The sequence below is a fragment of the Trichosurus vulpecula genome, chromosome 6 (assembly GCF_011100635.1).
Source record: "Trichosurus vulpecula isolate mTriVul1 chromosome 6, mTriVul1.pri, whole genome shotgun sequence".
Taxonomy (NCBI): Eukaryota; Metazoa; Chordata; class Mammalia; order Diprotodontia; family Phalangeridae; genus Trichosurus; species Trichosurus vulpecula.
In genome coordinates this window covers 278,201,130-278,218,958 of record NC_050578.1, presented here as the reverse complement: position 1 = coordinate 278,218,958, position 17,829 = coordinate 278,201,130, and the positions used below count along the sequence as shown (strand labels likewise).

The 17,829-nt window shown below is 49.2% G+C and overlaps 1 protein-coding gene across 4 annotated transcripts in view; it reads right to left on the bottom strand.

Moving 5' to 3' along the window:
- Positions 1–6,889: 6,889 nt before the first annotated feature.
- The window catches only part of PPP6R3 (protein phosphatase 6 regulatory subunit 3), a 103,944-nt gene continuing 93,004 nt past the window's right edge, over positions 6,890–17,829 (bottom strand). For all 4 annotated transcript variants that reach the window (XM_036762652.1, XM_036762651.1, XM_036762650.1 and 1 more), the window contains 4 exons: positions 16,242–16,348; positions 15,252–15,402; positions 12,383–12,505; positions 6,890–8,409 (listed from right to left, as the gene is read on the bottom strand). In XM_036762652.1, coding sequence (XP_036618547.1) covers positions 8,358–8,409; positions 12,383–12,505; positions 15,252–15,402; positions 16,242–16,348 — 433 coding nt within the window. In that variant the 3' untranslated portion in view covers positions 6,890–8,357. The remainder of the gene's footprint in view (positions 8,410–12,382; positions 12,506–15,251; positions 15,403–16,241; positions 16,349–17,829) is intronic.

The window sequence follows — 17,829 nt, the reverse complement described above, 5'->3', positions numbered from 1 at the left end:
TCCATTCAAATTCCTCCATACAACATGACTAATATGAAAACGTTTAATAGGAGTGTTTATGTAGAGCCTATATCAGACTGCATGCTGTCTTGGAGAGGGGGAGAAAACTTAAAACTTATGAAAATGAATGTTGAGAACTAAAAATAAAGTTATTTTTTAAAAAAAGGGTGCCAAGGAGGAGGACAAAAAGCAAAGGTCACTGAAGTTGGCCAGGAGGAGGTCATCAGTGAGCAACCTCAGAACTATTTCAGTGTGAGCGGTAGGGCAGAAAACCAGACTGCAAGGGGCTGAGGGATACATGTGGAACTAATAATTACAGAGCCTGAGAAGGCTGGCCTCAGAATTCCCAGCCTATACATTTATTGTGCCATTCTGGGTGTAGTTATGAGGAAGGGGTGGCAATTTATCCTCTGCCAACAAGCAGAAGCCCACAGCTCATGGGAAGAGATAAGGAGGTGAAGAATGATGGTGTGTGTCTCCCTGTGTAACAGAGGGGCAGGGTGGGGATTCCCATTGGGATGTAGTGATCATGGAGCACCTTCGGCTGTGGTGGAACACAGAGAAAGTCTCAATCCTCCACCCTAGTTACACCATGAGGGCATGGTAAAGAAATGGACTAGACCATGAGGCTGGGTTTTGAGAGTCTGAGCATGCCTTAGAAATAATCTAGTGCAACCCACGCATTTATTTTAATTCTATTTTATTTTCAATTCTGAATTCTCTCCCTCTCCCTCCTTCTCTCCCACCCATTGGGAAGGCAAGAGAAACAAAATCCATTACAAATATGTAGTCATGCAAAACAAATTCTCACCTAAGCCATATCCCCTAAAAGAAAAAAAAAAACCAACACAGTTTAATCTGCCCTCTGAGTTCCTAAGTCTCTATCTGGAGGTGGATAGTATGTTTCCTCATGAGTCCTTTGGAATGGTGGTTGGTCATTGTGTTAAAGCTGATTATTCTTCACAATACTGCTGTTACTATATAAACTGTTCTGGTTCTGCTCACTCGCCTCTGCATCAGTTCATACAGGTCTTCCCATCTCCCCAAACTTCCCATTCCATCTCATTCATATACCGTAACTTGTTCAGCCATTCCCCAACTGATGGACAGCTCCTCAGGGTTCCAATTTTTTGCCACCACAAAAAGAGCTGTAAATATTCTTGGACAAATGGCTCCTTTTCCTTTCTTTTATCTCTTTGGGGTATAGATTGATCACTAGGTCAAAGGGTATGCACAGTTTGGGGGCAGTTTCAAACTGCTTTCCAGAATGGCTGCACTTGTTCACAACTCCAACCCTGCATTCATCAGTCTGTCTGTTTTCCCACATCCCCTCGGGCATTTGTCGTTTTCCTTCTCTCTAATCTTAGCCAATCCAATGGACTAGAGGTTGTTTCAACCAGCATTGCCTCATGGACTTGACCTTGTTTGAATTTGCTTTTCTCTAATTATTAGTGATTCAGAGCATTTTTCATATGGCTATTGATAAAGCTTGGTTTCTTCCTTTGAAAACTGCCTGTTCATACATAGTCTTTGACCTTTATCAATTGGGGAATGGCTTATTCTTGCAAGTATGACTTAGTTCTTCATATATCCTAGAAATGAGATTTTTATCAGAAACCTGTTGCCAGGATCCACCCCCCCCCAATTTCCTGTTTTTCATCTAGTTTTAGCTGCACTAGTTTTGTTTATACAGAAAATTTTAAATTTTATGTAATCAAAATGATTGATTATACTTACTGTGAAATGACCTCTTGTGTGTTCATGAACTTTTCCCCATGTCTCGCTAATCTGCTGCTTCTGATATCACGCTTCATGTTTAAATCATGTACCCATTTTGAGCTTATGTTGGCACACAGTGTGAGATGATGGTCTATAACTAGTTTCTGCCAGACTGCTTTCTAGTTTTCCCAGCTGTTTTGGTTGAAGAGTGAGTTTTTGTCCCATGGGCTGGAACCCTTGCATTTTACGAGTAAAACCCAGGTCTTCTCTCCAAACACAGCACACCCCCACTCCCTGGCTGTGAGGGAAGAAAGAAGATGGCAGCTGGAGGGGCAAATGGTTCAAGGGAAGGTGCTTGGGTTTTTTGAAGGATAGGAGATACCTGAGCACACGTGTAGGCTGAAAGGGGCCTTGAGGACAGGAAAGGCCACAGATGTAGGAGAGGTTCATATATTTAGAACTGGAAGAACCTCAAGGGTCATCTTGTTCCAACTTAATTTACTGATGAAGAGAGAGGTCCACAGGCAAGGGACACACAAACATAAAACATTAAGGTGCCAGACTGGGATTTGACTCCAAATCGACTCTTCTTTCCATTGGACCGCACTGAAAGGACAGTCACAGAGCCCACCGTGGGGTGAAGACTATAGGCAGAATTTGGCAAGGGGGCCCTCTTTCTCCTCCAAGACAAGGGCAAAGGAAAAGAGGATTATGAGGACTTGAAGTCTTAGAGGATGGGAATCAAGGGACATGATGTTGGATGGCCTCATGTCACTAAAGCAAGAAGCAAGGTCATCATGGTAGGGAGATGAACAAAAACACCACTAAATACTCCCAGATGCATTTAGATGACTCGGTCATCTCCCCCCGGCCTCCCAGAGGAATGGCTGGCTAGGCTGTCAAGTCCACTGGGTCAGGGACCACAGAGAGCCAAAGTTTTGCATATCATCAGCCCCTGCCATTTCTTTGCACACACTTAATAAAACAGGTAGGGCAGCTAGATGGTGCCATAGTGAATAGAGCACAGGCTTGGAGTTGGGAAGACTCACCTTCCTGAGTTCAAATCCGGCCTCAGACATATAGTGACTATATGAATCTGGGCAAGTCACTTAACTGTCTGCCTCAGTTTCCTCATCTGTAAAATGAGCTAGAGAAGGAAATGGCAAACCTCTGCTAGCATCTCTGCCAAGAAAACCCCAAAGGGGGTCATAAAGAACCAGACCAACTGAAAAAACGACCAAACAACAATAAAACAGGAATAAATTAGGGTATTCAGACTCGAAGGTTAGTGGGCTGAGAACAAAGGAGCCGCAGTGGGAAGAGGCATTTTGAAGAAGCAGATTGTAGGGTTTAGCATGGGAGAACAGAGAAGAATTTGAAGGCCATAAAGTCAGTCAGTAAGCTTTTATTAAGTGCCTACTATGTGCCAGGCACTGTACTAAGGATCAGGAAAACAAAGAAAGGCAAAAGACAGTCCCTGCTCTCAAGAAGCTCAACATCTAACATGAAAAAAACAATTTTTTTTTTTTTGCATTTTGTATAAAAACAAGATACAGACAGGATAAACTGGAGACAATCAAGAGGAAAAGCACTGGAATTCAGAGGGATCAGAAAAGGCTTCCTGAAGGTGGGATTTTATCCAGGACTTGACAGAAGCCAGGAGGCAGAGAGGAGACAAAGAGTCCCAGGCCTGGGCAAAATTAAGATAAAAACAAGTAGGAGTAGGGGAGCAGGAGGCTTTGATCAGAGAGGTCCCCCCCAGGTCAAAACTCTGAAGATAATCCAGTGATGGGTGGTGAGGGAGAGAGAGCAGCCACAATTGGTGGGCTGGAGGTTTGGCACTGCTATCCATAAGCTCAAACCAGGATGCCACATGAACTCAAGAAATTGTTAAAAGAAATTATGAAATGGAGTGGGGAGGGCAGGGGACAGGAATGCCTGGTTCTTCCGGTATGACTCTCTAGAAAAGCCCACGACAGGCAGCAGGAAAATGAGGCTGCAATCCCACCTTAATCACCAGAAGGTAGGGGTGCAGAGGCAGATGGTGTGAGGATCGAGGACGGGATAAAGGCAGGGAGCGTGAGAAAGAGGATGGAAAGGGGGAGGGGCAGTCGTTCATATAAGCAGGGATTGGAACTGGGAGCACTGAAAACAGGGACCCATGGAGATGAAGGAGGATGTGGGGGCAGGCCTTTGAGGTCGCCTTTTCCTAGGGTTTTTTTGGGGAACAGGCTAACTCCTATCCCTTCCACCTTGAATTAATTCATTAACGTGTCTAAATCACTGCAAAACCACGAGCACCTTTTGATGTTCTGCTGGTGTCTGGAATTCGTCTGCGATTCACAGACTGGAGGACTGAACCCAGGTTACAATCAGACTCCTTTGGGCTTTGGGGCAGCCCCTTTGCAATCCTGTTTCCTGCTACTCCCCCTGTATACCGGCTACTTATAAGTTTACTTACTACACTGATCAGAAGGGGGAGGCTGGGGGACCAGAACAAGGTAAGTACCTGAGGAGGACGGGGTGAGAAGGGGTGAGCCACACGAGTCATGGGGAAGGTGGGTAGATGAGTAACAAGGGTACTCTGGAGTGGGGGAAGTAGAGAACAGGAGGCTTAGGCAAGAAAGACTGAGCAGTGACATCACAAGGGAGTATGCTGAAGCTGGAAGGAAGCGGGGTGAGGGAGTGGATGCCCTGCCTGTAACCTTGAGCAGTAACTGCCTTCTGTGGTCCCTCCCTTTCAAAGCTTGCCTCAGTCGCTCTCTGCTGCCCACGGTCAGTGCTTTGTTCCTGCTTAAGGCACACGGGTCATGTAAGCCCCCAAACTCCAACCCAAGGGGCTCAGGAGCCAAAGCAGAATCCCCCAGAGCCTAGAGCTCACCTGCTAACTAGCTCCCAACCTCAGGCTCATTTCTCCCAGGGCTCCAAGGTTGGACATGTGATCTCCAGCAATCCCCAGAAGATGCTGCCCAGCAGCCTGCCAAGGACACCCCGTGGAGCCTTTGGGGGCATCTTTACTTGAGGGAGAGATGTGAACCGGGCATTGTGACTGACCCAGAAATGACTATGACCAAGGAAAGCTTAAGTGGCACCATGTGCCCCCCACTATCACAGCCTGGGCTCACAGGGGCCCAGAGGCACCAGAAATGGTACAATGGTTGGTCAGCAGGAATTCTGCAGAGCAGGTGACCTTGGGGTGGACATCATTGGCCTTCCTAAAGAGCTGTGATGGTGGCCCGACCATCACAGAGAACATGGAAAAAAGGACTTGCTAGTGAAACTGATCTCTGCTACACATGGGACAAAAATTTTGCAACTTCAGGCCCTCTATTTATTTACCTGGCAGGTGAAGTCTCATGGGCAGGAAGGTGACGGCTTCCCAGGGTGAGGAGGCTAACTCATTGCCCTGGGCTGGCTGTGCTGACCCCTGTCATTTCCCATGTAGGAAACGACTGCCTGTTGTGGTCATGAGGACTGTTTTAGTGCAGCAAGGTGGATGGTTGGACTTGAGGCAGGAATGCCTGGGTTCGAATCTTGTGACACTGTCTGTGGGACTCTGGGCAAAGCACTCAGCCTGTCAGTCTCCATTTCCTGTCCCTGCAGAAGGACAGTAACAACAGGTCCCAGTATATTCAGTGTTACACCAATGTTACGTACACCCCAAGGAGCCTGGTAGCTTTCTTCCTCTCTATCAGACATGAGATTCTTTATAAAAGCACCTGACTTATGAGAGGAAGAGCTACTAGCTCGATTCACACCTTGCCTGCTTCCCTGTTGGACCAACAACAGACATGCTTCTGATCTAATTGGAAGACGAGAGAAACCTACAGAAAAATGAGGATTCAGATGGTTTTAGGTGAAATGCAAAGACTATTTGCCCCTTTGGACGGTGCCCCGATGGTTAGGATTCAGCTTGACTGAATGGCCTGCACATATCTGGACATACACAAGAAGGGAGCACAGGGGCAGAAAAAATGGACTGGAAGACCTGAGTGCTGGGCTGAGGACCCAGGCTGGGGGGTGGGGGGGGGGTGGAACATGAAGAAGGGGAGAGCCCAGGGGATGCCTGCCTGCAGGAGCTGAGAAATGGAGAGATAGCCAAGCTGAGGGGCAGGCAGGCAGTACAAAGGGAAGCCTCGAAGATGACCAGGTGACAGATGGGACACTGAGCTGTCCCTGAGGTCATCCAGCAGGATGCTGGAGCGGAGCTGGCACGCAGCCTCCTGGTAGCAGGAGCTGTGGCCACGGGTCATAGCCCTACCTAGAAGCCAAAGAAAGGCTAAGAGGACAGAGTTCTTGCAGAATTTCACCTTTAACTCTGAAGCAATACACACACAAATACTCAAGACTGTTCCAGAAGGCTTCAAAGCCAGTGATCCTCAGCCCCCTGAACACTGGTGTTTTTCCTCCTGGCAGAGCCAGCCATACTGCAGACCTGCTCCAGCCCCTTTTCATGTTCTGCTGTTCCCACCTGGCTCACCATCACGTGAGGGATGTAAGAAAACTATACTAGAAACTTAGAATGCGGAGGCATTATTTTCTTTAATAGAAGTGTTGTCTGTAACTTCAGTCTCACGATTCTGTACATCCAAAGCAGGTAATACACAGTAATTTAAAAAGAGAACACACCAAATTAGGGGATGGAATGTCTCATATACCATCGAGGCACCTTCTCCAAGCAGCTTTCCTCTTTTTCCTCCTCCTGTCCGACCCTCCATTACACAGGAAAACCCCCAACCTCTGCCTGGTGGGGGCTCCTTGAGCCCTGACTCTCCAGCCACAGGACAGTAGAGAGGGGGAGGAGGGCCCTGGCAACCTCTCGAGGAAGTCGACAAGCAGCTGCCAGATCTCAAAGAAGGACTGGGACATGTTTAAGCCAGCGAAGGGGGTACAAATTTGTCCCCTCCCCTGGTTACCACAGCCATCTTTCAGAGGCCCTTGGGCGCAGAGATCACCCCCCAGGGAACAATGGTCGCTTCCGAAAGGGCCACTCACAAGTCCATCCTGGGCAGGAGCAATGAGGAGGGAGGCCCACCCACCCCTCGACTAAGGAACCCAGCTCTTGGACTGGAGTTCCATTGTAGGTAGAATGGGTGGAGATGCCTCTGGAAATCCCTGGGTAGTTTCTATACTGTTGGAAATGGAAAAAGGAACAAGCAATAAGCCATCATCCGTTTGATTTTTTTTTTTATTTCTGTATGTAATGTAATGTTTAGGCACGCTGCTTGGGAGGCTATTTCTAAAAAATCGTTGGCCATCGTTCAGAGCATCCTTTTGGTTTTAAATACTGGTCAGGAAAAAACAAATGACGTAAAAATAGGTGAAGAACTTTCTATTACAGAAATGAAAAATTGATTTGCATCTAAAAGTACAAGAGGTAACGCAGAAGTGACCCCTTCACCAGGCGGACGACACGGTGACATGCGGCCCATCACTTCTGCTGTTGGAGAAGGCGGGTGGGTTTTTATACTGACATAGAAAATTATAAATTACAATGAATTAGTATCCATAATCACTATATATACACAAACCAGGTCTAAAAAAATACACTGGCTTAGAATTTACGAGTGAAAACTTCACAAGGTACAGGAAAACAATTAACATGCTCAGGTGCCCAATTTTGATTTGTACTTTTAAAATGCTATGCCCAAAAAACTGACCGCATGCTAATTCTATTAGCAGTGCGTGCACTGACTCCTGTGGCTTGCCTATTATGAGGAGAGTATTATAAATATGCAGATGGTTCTGAAATGTTCATTTGTAATGCTCGGTTAACAAGGTACAATTTGGTGAATGAACGGGTTAAAAGGCAGGTGAACTACCAAAAAGGAAAAGAACAAACCCCAACCCCAAACCACAAGCCATATCCACTCCAAATAACCTAGTGTTTCATCGGCGTGAGGAATCGTGGCAAGCAAACGAGACTGAACAGAACATATGGCTTTACAGTTACATCAATTTGTCAACTAAGTCGTAGCAATAAATACTTAAAATCTCTACCAAGAGACTTACATTTGGATCTGTTTGAAACAATACAGAAAACAGTTACCAATTAAAAACTGGTTATAAAAAGAACACCCCAAATTTCTTATTGAAAATCACTTTTGAGAGTCAGAACAACCAAAAGAACCCTTAGAGGGCATTTCAATCCTACAACTTCTTGCCAACCTGGAAGAAAAATGAGTTCAGAATTTTGTACAAGGTGAAAAAATGTATGAAAACGGCCTAAAGACTTTGGTCACACTAACTGTCCAATAGTTATGTCTCCAATACAATAGATCTGTGTATTCACTTTTATAAAACTAATCTTACAGCCATGTGGACTCTAGTATTCCTACTATCATTACATGGGGGGCAAGGTCTCCTTCCACAGGCCACCCATGATTCATAACAATACAATATAAACATAGGCAAAAATGCTTGGTATTTGTCAATGTGCAAGATTTTTACACTTCTGAGTTTCTCTGTACAATGTCTTAAAATCTAGAATATAAACGTTGCTGGTCCTGATCCCTTGCAAAGTTAGCGCAGCAGTGACTGGCTTGGACAGGCTCTGGATGAAATTCTCAAGAAACACCGTTTTTTAACCCATGGCTATCAGTCTGCAGTCCTCAGTCAACAGCAGGAGACATTACATATCATACAGGGCCATTAACAGAGGTCTCTCCTAAAAGGCTTGGCTGATCAGTCCTAAAGAACCAAAAGAAAGACATTCAGAGCACTTGAATCAGACCCCCCAAGTTGAGCAGAAACATTTATGTTGGGCACCGTCAACTGATGGGGTCCAGGATCAAGAAGCTGGGGAAGGAAGGGCTGTTCAGAAAACAAAAACTGTTTTTGGGGAGAACAGGATGGGAGACAGATGGGAACTCCCAGAAGAATAGTATCATCACCTAATTCAGCAACACACACACACACACACACACCCCACCATCACCACCATCACCACCATCACCACCACCACCACCACCACCACCACCACCACCACCACCACCACCACCACCACCCCCCACCCCCCGAGGGAGAGTGGGCAAATTCCTCGCAAAGCTAGGAAGGTGGAAGAGGAATCATCACCTGGAGGGAACAGGGGGAAGGAATGCATGAAGGGAAATCAGATGGACTAAAGCTACAAAGCCAGACCTGGGGAGGGGAGGACCCCGTATACCTGGGTCACGATTCCGTATTTTCTGCTAGAGACAATAGGGAGCCATGGAAGATTTCTGGTCACTTGCATGCATCGGGAAATGACCTGGGCATCACCTGTGCTACCTGGGACGCCTATCCGAGGTCTCTACTTGGCACGAACCATCCCACCAACAGCCAGCTCACGCCTGATTCTAACTGACCTCTGAAATGGAGGGATCACCTAGATAGAAGCTGCTGAGAGGAGCCTGAAAGGTGGAGGGTTTGAAACTTTACAAAGCTGGCTGCGGCCTCTGGAGGCTTAAGGTGCTTCTCATCCATCACTGGTGGGTGGCCACAAACTCACAGGGTGCTGGGAAGGTTTCAGTTGCTGAATGAATCATATTATCTCCAGTATTGAACATCCATCTAACTGCACACAGGAGCCACCCAGATGCTTTAAATGAAGTCAGGGAGGGTTTTCAGTTTGGCTTCTAGAGGTTCACCCTGAGAGGAGTCAATTGTGGAGACAGAGAAGGCCCAGGATCCCTGATGGAGAGTCCAGAGAGGATGGAACTCACTGCTGCTGGCAGCCGGGAGGACCTTTCCTCACCAGCAGCCCACCATCTCTTATTAGATACCCCAAGGCAGTCATGAACTGGGGACATCAGAGAGAGGGCTCTGCTCTAGAAATGTTTGGAAGTGTGGGCGTCTGGAGATGCACCCCACCTAAGGACCCAGTAGCTTTGAAAGTGGACACAAGTGTAAGGCTGACCTTGAGAAAGCTTTATCAAGCCAGTAAGGGAGACCCGCCACCCCCAATTCCAAAGGAATCCTCCTGTTGGTGAGGAAAGCAGCAGGGCCCTTCCTGCCATGGGGATGAGACAGGTCCTGCTCCAGCACTCCTGTCCAAAGGGAAACTGAGGGAACCACTGCTCGGCTGCATACTGCAGAGGTGGCTCAGTTGTACCAGTGTCCACCCATGAGAGTCAAAGGCACCAGGCTTCAAGGCTGGCCTCAATGATGCTAAGCCTGGTAAGGGCCCATGGGAAAGCAGTTCCAAATGTTCCTTGTAGGTATCTTCTGCCACCAACACTAGCACGAATATGAAATTACATCTTGAGGATGAGTTAAAGAAACCAAACTCCTCTTAATTCCTTCTTCTTCTCAATGATTCTAAGAAAGAAGGGTAACGAAGGTCATCATTCTTGGAGCTGTGGCAATCAAAGTTTCTGTCCAGAACCGAGCATCCCCCAAAGGCCTTGGGGTGGCCAAGAAGGCAGCAGCAAGCCTTCTCCCCGCAGGGCTCAGCCAGGGAGCCAGGTGGTCCAGTGGATGGAGATGCCTGACAGAAGCTTGCGTGACTGTGCACAAAGCAGGGACGACAAAAGCACCTTTCACCTGGTATTTGGTGAGGCCCAAATGAGACAACACACATAAAGTGCTTTGTAGATGTGAAAGCTCCATCTAAGTCCTGGGTACTGTCCTTACCACAAAGGTGGGGGAGGAAGGAGGTGCTATGGCCAAGCTGCAAAGAGCTCCCCAACTGGAGACTTGTTCTCACTGCTCTTGTTCCTCCATGACACTCTTCTGGAGGGGGCAGCCCTGTGTGAGCCACCCCGCCTGCCACCAAGGACCTTGGGGTCCAGAGAGTCAGCTTTGTGCCTGCACCCCGAGTGATCAGAGCTGCTTCTTGTATGTGGGCACTGAAAGGAATGGCCTGGGCGTCCAAGGTCAGAGCCGCCCCCCATGCAGCAGCATCCAGTGATCAGTAAAAGGCACGTGGGGATGAGAAGAGAAGAAAAAGGAGACAAGACAGCTTGAAAGCCTCCTCCTGCTAGCTTGGGATGGCAGATCAAGGAGGTCCCCAAAGGAAAGGACCCGCTGCTTAGAAGTAGGTGGTGTCAACACTGTCATTTACAAATGAAACCAGCCATCTTCATAAATGTTTCCTCTACACATTCCTAAAAAATTATCCCCCAGGCTAAATCCCTCCCTTCAGGAAACACGCCAAGGGGTTGGGATTGGATTTGGGAAAGAAAACTCTGCGCTTGGAGCACCCCCTGGTGTTTGTTCCTGATCCAGCCACCTACGGAAGGTAAAAAATCACTAAAAATGAACTCTGCCCCCCACTGAAGGGGCTTCAGTCATTCTAGGTCATAGCAGGTCAGCTCAGTGAACAAGCTCAGAAGCGGGTGGCTGTCATTTTGTCAGAAAACCATTCAGTGTCACCTCTACTTTGTCTGACCAAGAGGGATCCAGACCAGGCTGAAACAGAGGCGGTGATAAGGCAGACACCCAGGTCTGACCCGAGGCCTTCTCCCTCCTGCCCACCTGCAAGCTCATCAGCTCCCATGGACCGAATGACCATGTCTGGGCCCAACCTCTCTGCTGACCTCATCGCACGTCTCCAAGACCCATCTTCAACTCACACATGCAAAATGGAACTTGCCCTCTTCTCCCCACCCCCATAGGAGGGCCTCCAGGCTCCTCACTTTCTCAGCTCCCAATGCAATACAGTCCCAAGGCCTTCTGATGTCATCTCTGCACCCCCTGATCGCTCTATGCCCGGACTACTGTACTAGCTGTTGGGAGGTCTGCCTGCCTCTGGTCTCTCCCCTTTCCAGATCATCCTCATTCAGCCACTAGAGCGCAAGTCCACCCACATTTCTTAGACACCCAGGCACACACCCCTCGCATCAAATGGCAGCTTGGGACAACATTCTCCACAATCCAGTTGTGTCTTGACTCCAGGCAATTCCACTGGCTATCCCCCTATACTCTCCCTCTTTATCTCTACTTCATCCAGGAAACCTTTCTCCTGACTTGTGATGCCTTCTCTTTGCCGATTCTCTCCAGGTAACCCTTCTCTAGCTGGCTTTGCCTGGCAGTTTACAAGTTTTCTCCTCCATGACAGCAGGGGCTGTCTTTGGCTTTTCTTGGCATCCTCAGTGATGGGCACACAGGTGTTTAATAAATATTTACTAACTCCTGGAAAAGTCTCTCCTTCTTAGACAGGCCAAGAACAGTACACATTTTAGAAGGTGCTCTACCATTCACGTCTGTGACCCCCTAGCTAAGGCCAAAGCTCAGGCATGAAGGCCCTGGTATGGTCCCCACATGAGGCACAGCGGAGTCTCAGAGCAGGGTCTGAAGGCTGAGCAGCTATCTCGAGATCAGGCCACAAACTGTACGGGGCTGTGGAAGCCGGGATGTCCTTCTGTGGCGCTATTGCCACCTTCTCCTCAAGCTCCTCCTCCAGAGTTTCCAGGTTATTAGCCAGTGATGAGACAGTGGCAAGAGCCCTTGGGGAAAAAGGCTCCTGAAAACCTGGACAGAGCCTTGTGGCCACATTTCTGCTCTGGAAGACACTGTCACAAAGGAGACCCATCTGGGCAGGGGTCCCCTAAAAGCATGGCTTCTAAAAGGGACCAGGTTTGAGAAGCTGAGCTCCCTCCAAGGCCGACAAAGCCCGTGGCTCTGTGAGCTCCTCCGTGGCTGCCCCACCCCCACCCCCTTCCCAAACAGCCTGCCCTCTCACCTCTGCTCTGGGCTCAGGCCCGCCGGCTGGGAAGCAGCAGGACTGGTGTCAGCACCTTCTGTCCTCTCCTCCACCACATATTTACAAGAAGCATCTTGAGAGGTAGACAATTTTCCTTCTTCACTGCAGGAGAGAAGGTACAGCTGCCATTAGGGTGCCACACGGACCCGGGGGAGTGGGGAGCGCCGGATGACAGGACATGCAATGGCTTTTGGAGGGCGGCGGCTGTGCCAAGTCCAAGCAGCAAGCTCGGCATGCTCGGGGTGGGATGACAACGAAGGTCACAGACACGGGGAGATGGGAGGAGAGCAGCACGCACGAGAGGGATGATGGGATGCCGCCGGTGCTCGAGGACAAACCCAGGTTACCACACGAGAGCGTACATACCGATAGGATTTCAACACTCTGAAGCCAAGTGTGCAAAATAGAAAAAGAAATGTATAAACATTTCAAAATACTCTCGGAAATTAGGGATTTGGGCACAACATATCCTCTACTGCGCATGGGCAAAACGTTATCTTTCTAGAAACAGACTGGTGAAGGTGTTAACTGAATCTGTTTGAAGGAACAAATAGTCATGGTTAGAGGCTGCCCCGGCCCGGGCCGCAGCTCAGGACAGTCAGGGCAGAGCTCCAACCCTGGCTGGCCAATCCTGCCAAGAAGGGCTGGGGGTGGGGGAAGGGGAAGTGAGAAGGGCTCTAGAGCAGACAAGAGGACGCAGCAGCACACGTGTCTGGGGCGGGCCCGCACTGGGACACCCACTCTTCCAGCCTCATTCTGTCGTCAGCAGAATAAAACAACCAAAACTCACTCTGAAAACATTGCCCGCAGTTAGCTCAGACGGAATAGCACTTAGCACACGAGAACACAGGCAACATAAACGCCCTACGTGTCTCACCAAATGGAGCCAGCTTCTTGGGGCTGGTATTCAATTTGGCAAACACGTGACACGGCGCGTAGTTGATGACTGGCAAACGGGGGATCGGGGTGGGGGCAGAAGGGGGGGATCATGCATATACAGATGCTCCTCCCGTAGGAGTAGCAACCCGAGTCTCACGACCTCCAAGCAAGGCAGGAGAGCCTAAGGCTTCATGCCCTGATGCAACACTGCCATCTCTATGGGCTGGGAAAATGCAAAGGGATCTCAGGGCCTAACAGGAAGTGCTAGAGAACATCCCCCAAAGGTCTGGCCTTCACCCGCCCCCTTCCTGTCAGGACACCTGCCTCTGCAACCTCTGAGCACAATCATCAAAGGCAGCCCCCATCACATCTTTTCTGCAAGACAGACATCTCAAGTTCCTACAACTCATTCTAAAATGGTGGTCACCTCTCTAAATACCCCACAAAATCTCCATCTTTTGTCACCCCAAAGGAACTCTAACCGGCCACACCTCCTACATTTTCTTCTCAGAAGCCCCAGGAAAAATGGCCCAATGTTCTAAGCTTGGATCCTGCAGCATCGAACCCATAAACCATCTCTTCCAGATCTGTCATTTGTAAATACTTCTAGGCAGGCACTAATGCTTTTATCTAAATCTATGATCAAAGGGTCAAGAGCCCAGTACCTTGAAAGGTCCCCTCTCTTCAAGTTAACAGTAAAAGTGGAACATTAAACTCCTCACGGGGCCATCCACTCCAAGCAAACCACCTTCTCCCCTCACTCATACTTTCCTATCCTGTCACCACATACTTGCAGCACCCCCACCCCCACTTTTCTGCTCTTGTCACCCCATCCAAACCCCCAGCGGGGTCACCCTTGGTTTGTGTCCTCTGCCCTGGGACCTTTCCTAGACCTCCCATCACGTAGCTCCCTGGTGTGACACAGTCTGGAAATCTCATCCCTGGGCAGAGGCAGAGCTGTGCCCACCTTGCTGACGTACCAACCCCTGAAATGGACAAGAGTGACTTGGGAGTGTCGGTCATGCTTTCTAGATGGCCTCAGGTTTGAAAACAGGGGCAGCTCTCTCATATTGTCCCCAGCCAGGGTGGCCAGGATGTATTCCCTGAGGAGAAGGAGGCCATGACTAATGACAGCAATCACCGCTGCTATTTAAAGCCCCATCCTGTTGGCTCCTAGGAACCTGGCCCTGACATTTAATCTGCCCAGCCACAGGGCCACATGCTTTGGGCCTTGAGACACTCCTTTCTCCAATTCTCTGGCAGCCTGCTTCTCCTCCTGGGCACGTCCGCTGAGGTCACTCTCCTCACAAACCATCATCTGCTCTCTGCTCAGACCAGTGAAGGGCTTCTTGGCCCTCCAGGATCCTTTCCAGTTTTTGCTCACATGCCTTCCCTCTAAAGAAGGCCAGCTGACTGGCCCATGAACCTGCCCACCTGCCTGGTATTACTTCCTCACCTGAGACCACGTTTCTTTGTAGATTGCTAGTATTACATGGCTTAATTGTTGAGGGGAGGGTGGTCAAAGGCAAAGACCCGAGTTGACTGATCCTGCTTGATCCATGCAGCTGCCCCTCTGGGGTTCTTTCCCACTGCTGAGAACGGGCTTCCGAGTTACTACTCTTGGCTATTTATAAACTTAAACCCTGCCCCACCCCAGCAGGGAGGGCCCACGAGCGCCCAGAGGAGGCTGGTCTGGCACATTTAACCCCAATCGATAAACCAGAACGAGCTTAAAGCTATTTCCATCCCTTTGGCAATGAGCTGTGCTTTCTAGGCACTTCGGTCTTCAGAAAAGTGGTCATTCCACATGGCTCTGGTTGATTTTCTTTGCAAAGCCCCGAATGAGTGAGAGAGCATCGCCACAATGACTTCTGGTGGCAACCTGGAAAGGGCCAGACATGGGCCCCCATCCCTACCCGCTGCCCTCCTCCCTGAGCCCGAGTGGCCAACGCACTTTGGGGACGGTTACCTTTTGAAGACGGCAGTTTCAGTTTTAGCATCTACCGTAAGGCTGAGCGTCTCCTTCATGCTGCCGTTCATCACCGTCTCAGTCACCTTGTCGGTACTTTCTGTATCATCTTCTCCATCAGAAGTGGCTTCCATAGCAATGCTACCTGGGCCTACAGAGAGAATCCTTCTGAGAATGCCATTTCTTTCAAGAGGTGACTGGTGCCCTCCCATGCACTGTGGGGTGACCTGTCTGCAGCTCTCAGGGAGTCAGGACTCCCCCACCCCCCACAGGGTGACCCACACCAAGAGGAGCAGAGATGGATGGTCTGCAGAGAGGAATCTTGGGGAGAGGGGAAGAATGGCTCGTTGACTCTGGCAGCTCAGGAAACCTCCTGGCTCTGAGCCCCACGTCAGAAGAGAGCCTCTCTGAGCACTTCTGCTCACTGTATTGGCCGCTCCACAATATCTGAAAAACTGCTCCGCTGAGAGCCTAGAGAGAGTAAACTCTGAGGGGCCACTAGGGGGCGCCAGAGTGTACAAAGTGCGGGGCCTGGAGTCAGGCTGACCCACCTTCCTGGGCTCAAATCCAGCTTCAGACCCTTCCTAGCTGTGTAAGCCTGCGCAAGTCATTCACCCTGTTTGCCCCAACATCCTCATTTGTCAAATGAGCTAGAGGAGGAAACGGCAAACCCCTCCAGCATCTCTGCCAAGAAACCCCAAATGAGGTGATGAAGAGTCGGGCATCACTGAAAAACGACCAAACGACAAAAATTAACTCTTCACACCTGTTGGGCTAAAAAAAGCTGATTCCCAAAAAATTCCTGAAAAAAGCTAAAACATCTGTTCCAGGAAGGGTCACCCTCCTTTGCCACGTTTTTCCCTTTGAGAACTGACTACAGTGATTCCTATGGACAAAGGCAACTCTCCCGGACTCTGTGGCCTACACAGAGCCACAACGCTGCTTCCCACACCCTCCCAAGCACACAGCCTCTCGGTGCTCTATACGTACCCTCTGGTGGTGCCGTCAGTGAAACAGCACTAGTAGTTAACGGGTCCACTGGTTCAGTATTGGTTTCCATTTCCACTGGAGAATTACTCCTTAAAGAATCCTTTGTACTTTTAGGAAAAAACATGGTTTTGGAATTAGGAAGATTTCTCAATCAATCAATCAATCAATCATCCACCATTTATTAAGTGACTACTACGTGCCAGGAACTGGGGATACAGAGAACAAAGCAAGACAGTTCTTGTCCTTGAGAGGCCACACATACACAACCTAAGCATACACAAATGGAGAGGAGGAGCATGTACATGGGCCTTAGCCCATGTCCTCCAGGGGGGAAGTGAGTGTGAGAGGCTCATCCCAGGCCCAGGGGATCCCCAAGATCAAAGACACGGAGACAGGCAGCGGCCAAAGTACAAAAAGGCTGGTCACCAACACCTTCCTGAGACACGGGGGTCATTTGGGTGGAGAGGTCTGGAGAACCCTCCGGCGGGAGGAAGCCATGACAGCCTGACTATAGCCAGGGCCCAGGATGATGCTTCACACATTCCACTTCAGGCTACACCAATGGCTCCTGAACTTGACTGAAATGATAACAATAAGGGCGACGAGGGAATGACGAGACGACCAAGTAGAGATGGTGGGACCTTGTCTGGTCAAAGTGCTCCATCAAGGCAGGTGTCTCAATAACTTCTCCCATTCTTGCAGAGACAGTCAAAGTACCAGAAGTATGAAGTACCATTATCAGTCATCAAGCATGGGAGAGACTCCCCAATGCAAAGACAACATGAAGAATCCCAGGACCGTGCAAGCCTCTAGAATCCACCCAGTGCCCTCCCCAGGAAGCAGACTATGCCCAGCCTTGAGGAAGAAAGCAAGAGTCTGTCCTCCTGAACTGGGACACACCACCCAAGTCACAAGCACATTTGGAGATTTCCATTTGTAGAATTTGGATCTGAGAGCTGACAGTTATTCAGACCCTCCATGGGCTTCAATGCCTCAGTTTCCTTGGTAGGACTACCTGGTAAAGAAAGACCCATCTCCTTAGGAACAGCTTGCTTCCCATTTTCTCTAGTACCAGGGTAACTTACGGGATAACTGATGAAAACAGCCTTTGCCAGATGGCCATAATAGCATTTCCACAAGCAGTAAGTGAAAATGATTTCCAGTATTTAGTTAACAGAAATTAATTACAGGGAAAATTGTGTTGTAATAAATGTTCACCAAACCAACTTGCAGGGCAAACACTGAGCCCATGACCAGTATTAACTGGTCTGAGTTACTGAGAACTGCCCGTGTGCCAATCATTAAGCGCCCCGCTAAGACCACAACTGCACAGGTCAGTCCGTTAGGAGAGCCACATAAATAGCCCAGTACAATGCCCATCTGTCCTAATGTTCACAAGGTCTGAATCAAGGAGCTTCGGGAAGCCAGAAGCTAGGGATCAGAGATCAGTGACCCCCTCAAAGAAGGTGCCCCCACTACTCAAGGAGGAGTTCTAGTCTCTCTTTTCCAGGAACTGTCACCTCACAGCCCATTGGAGTTTCCAGCTGTGCAACAGCTGGGTCCCCAGAGAAGTCAGGGCAGTCACATC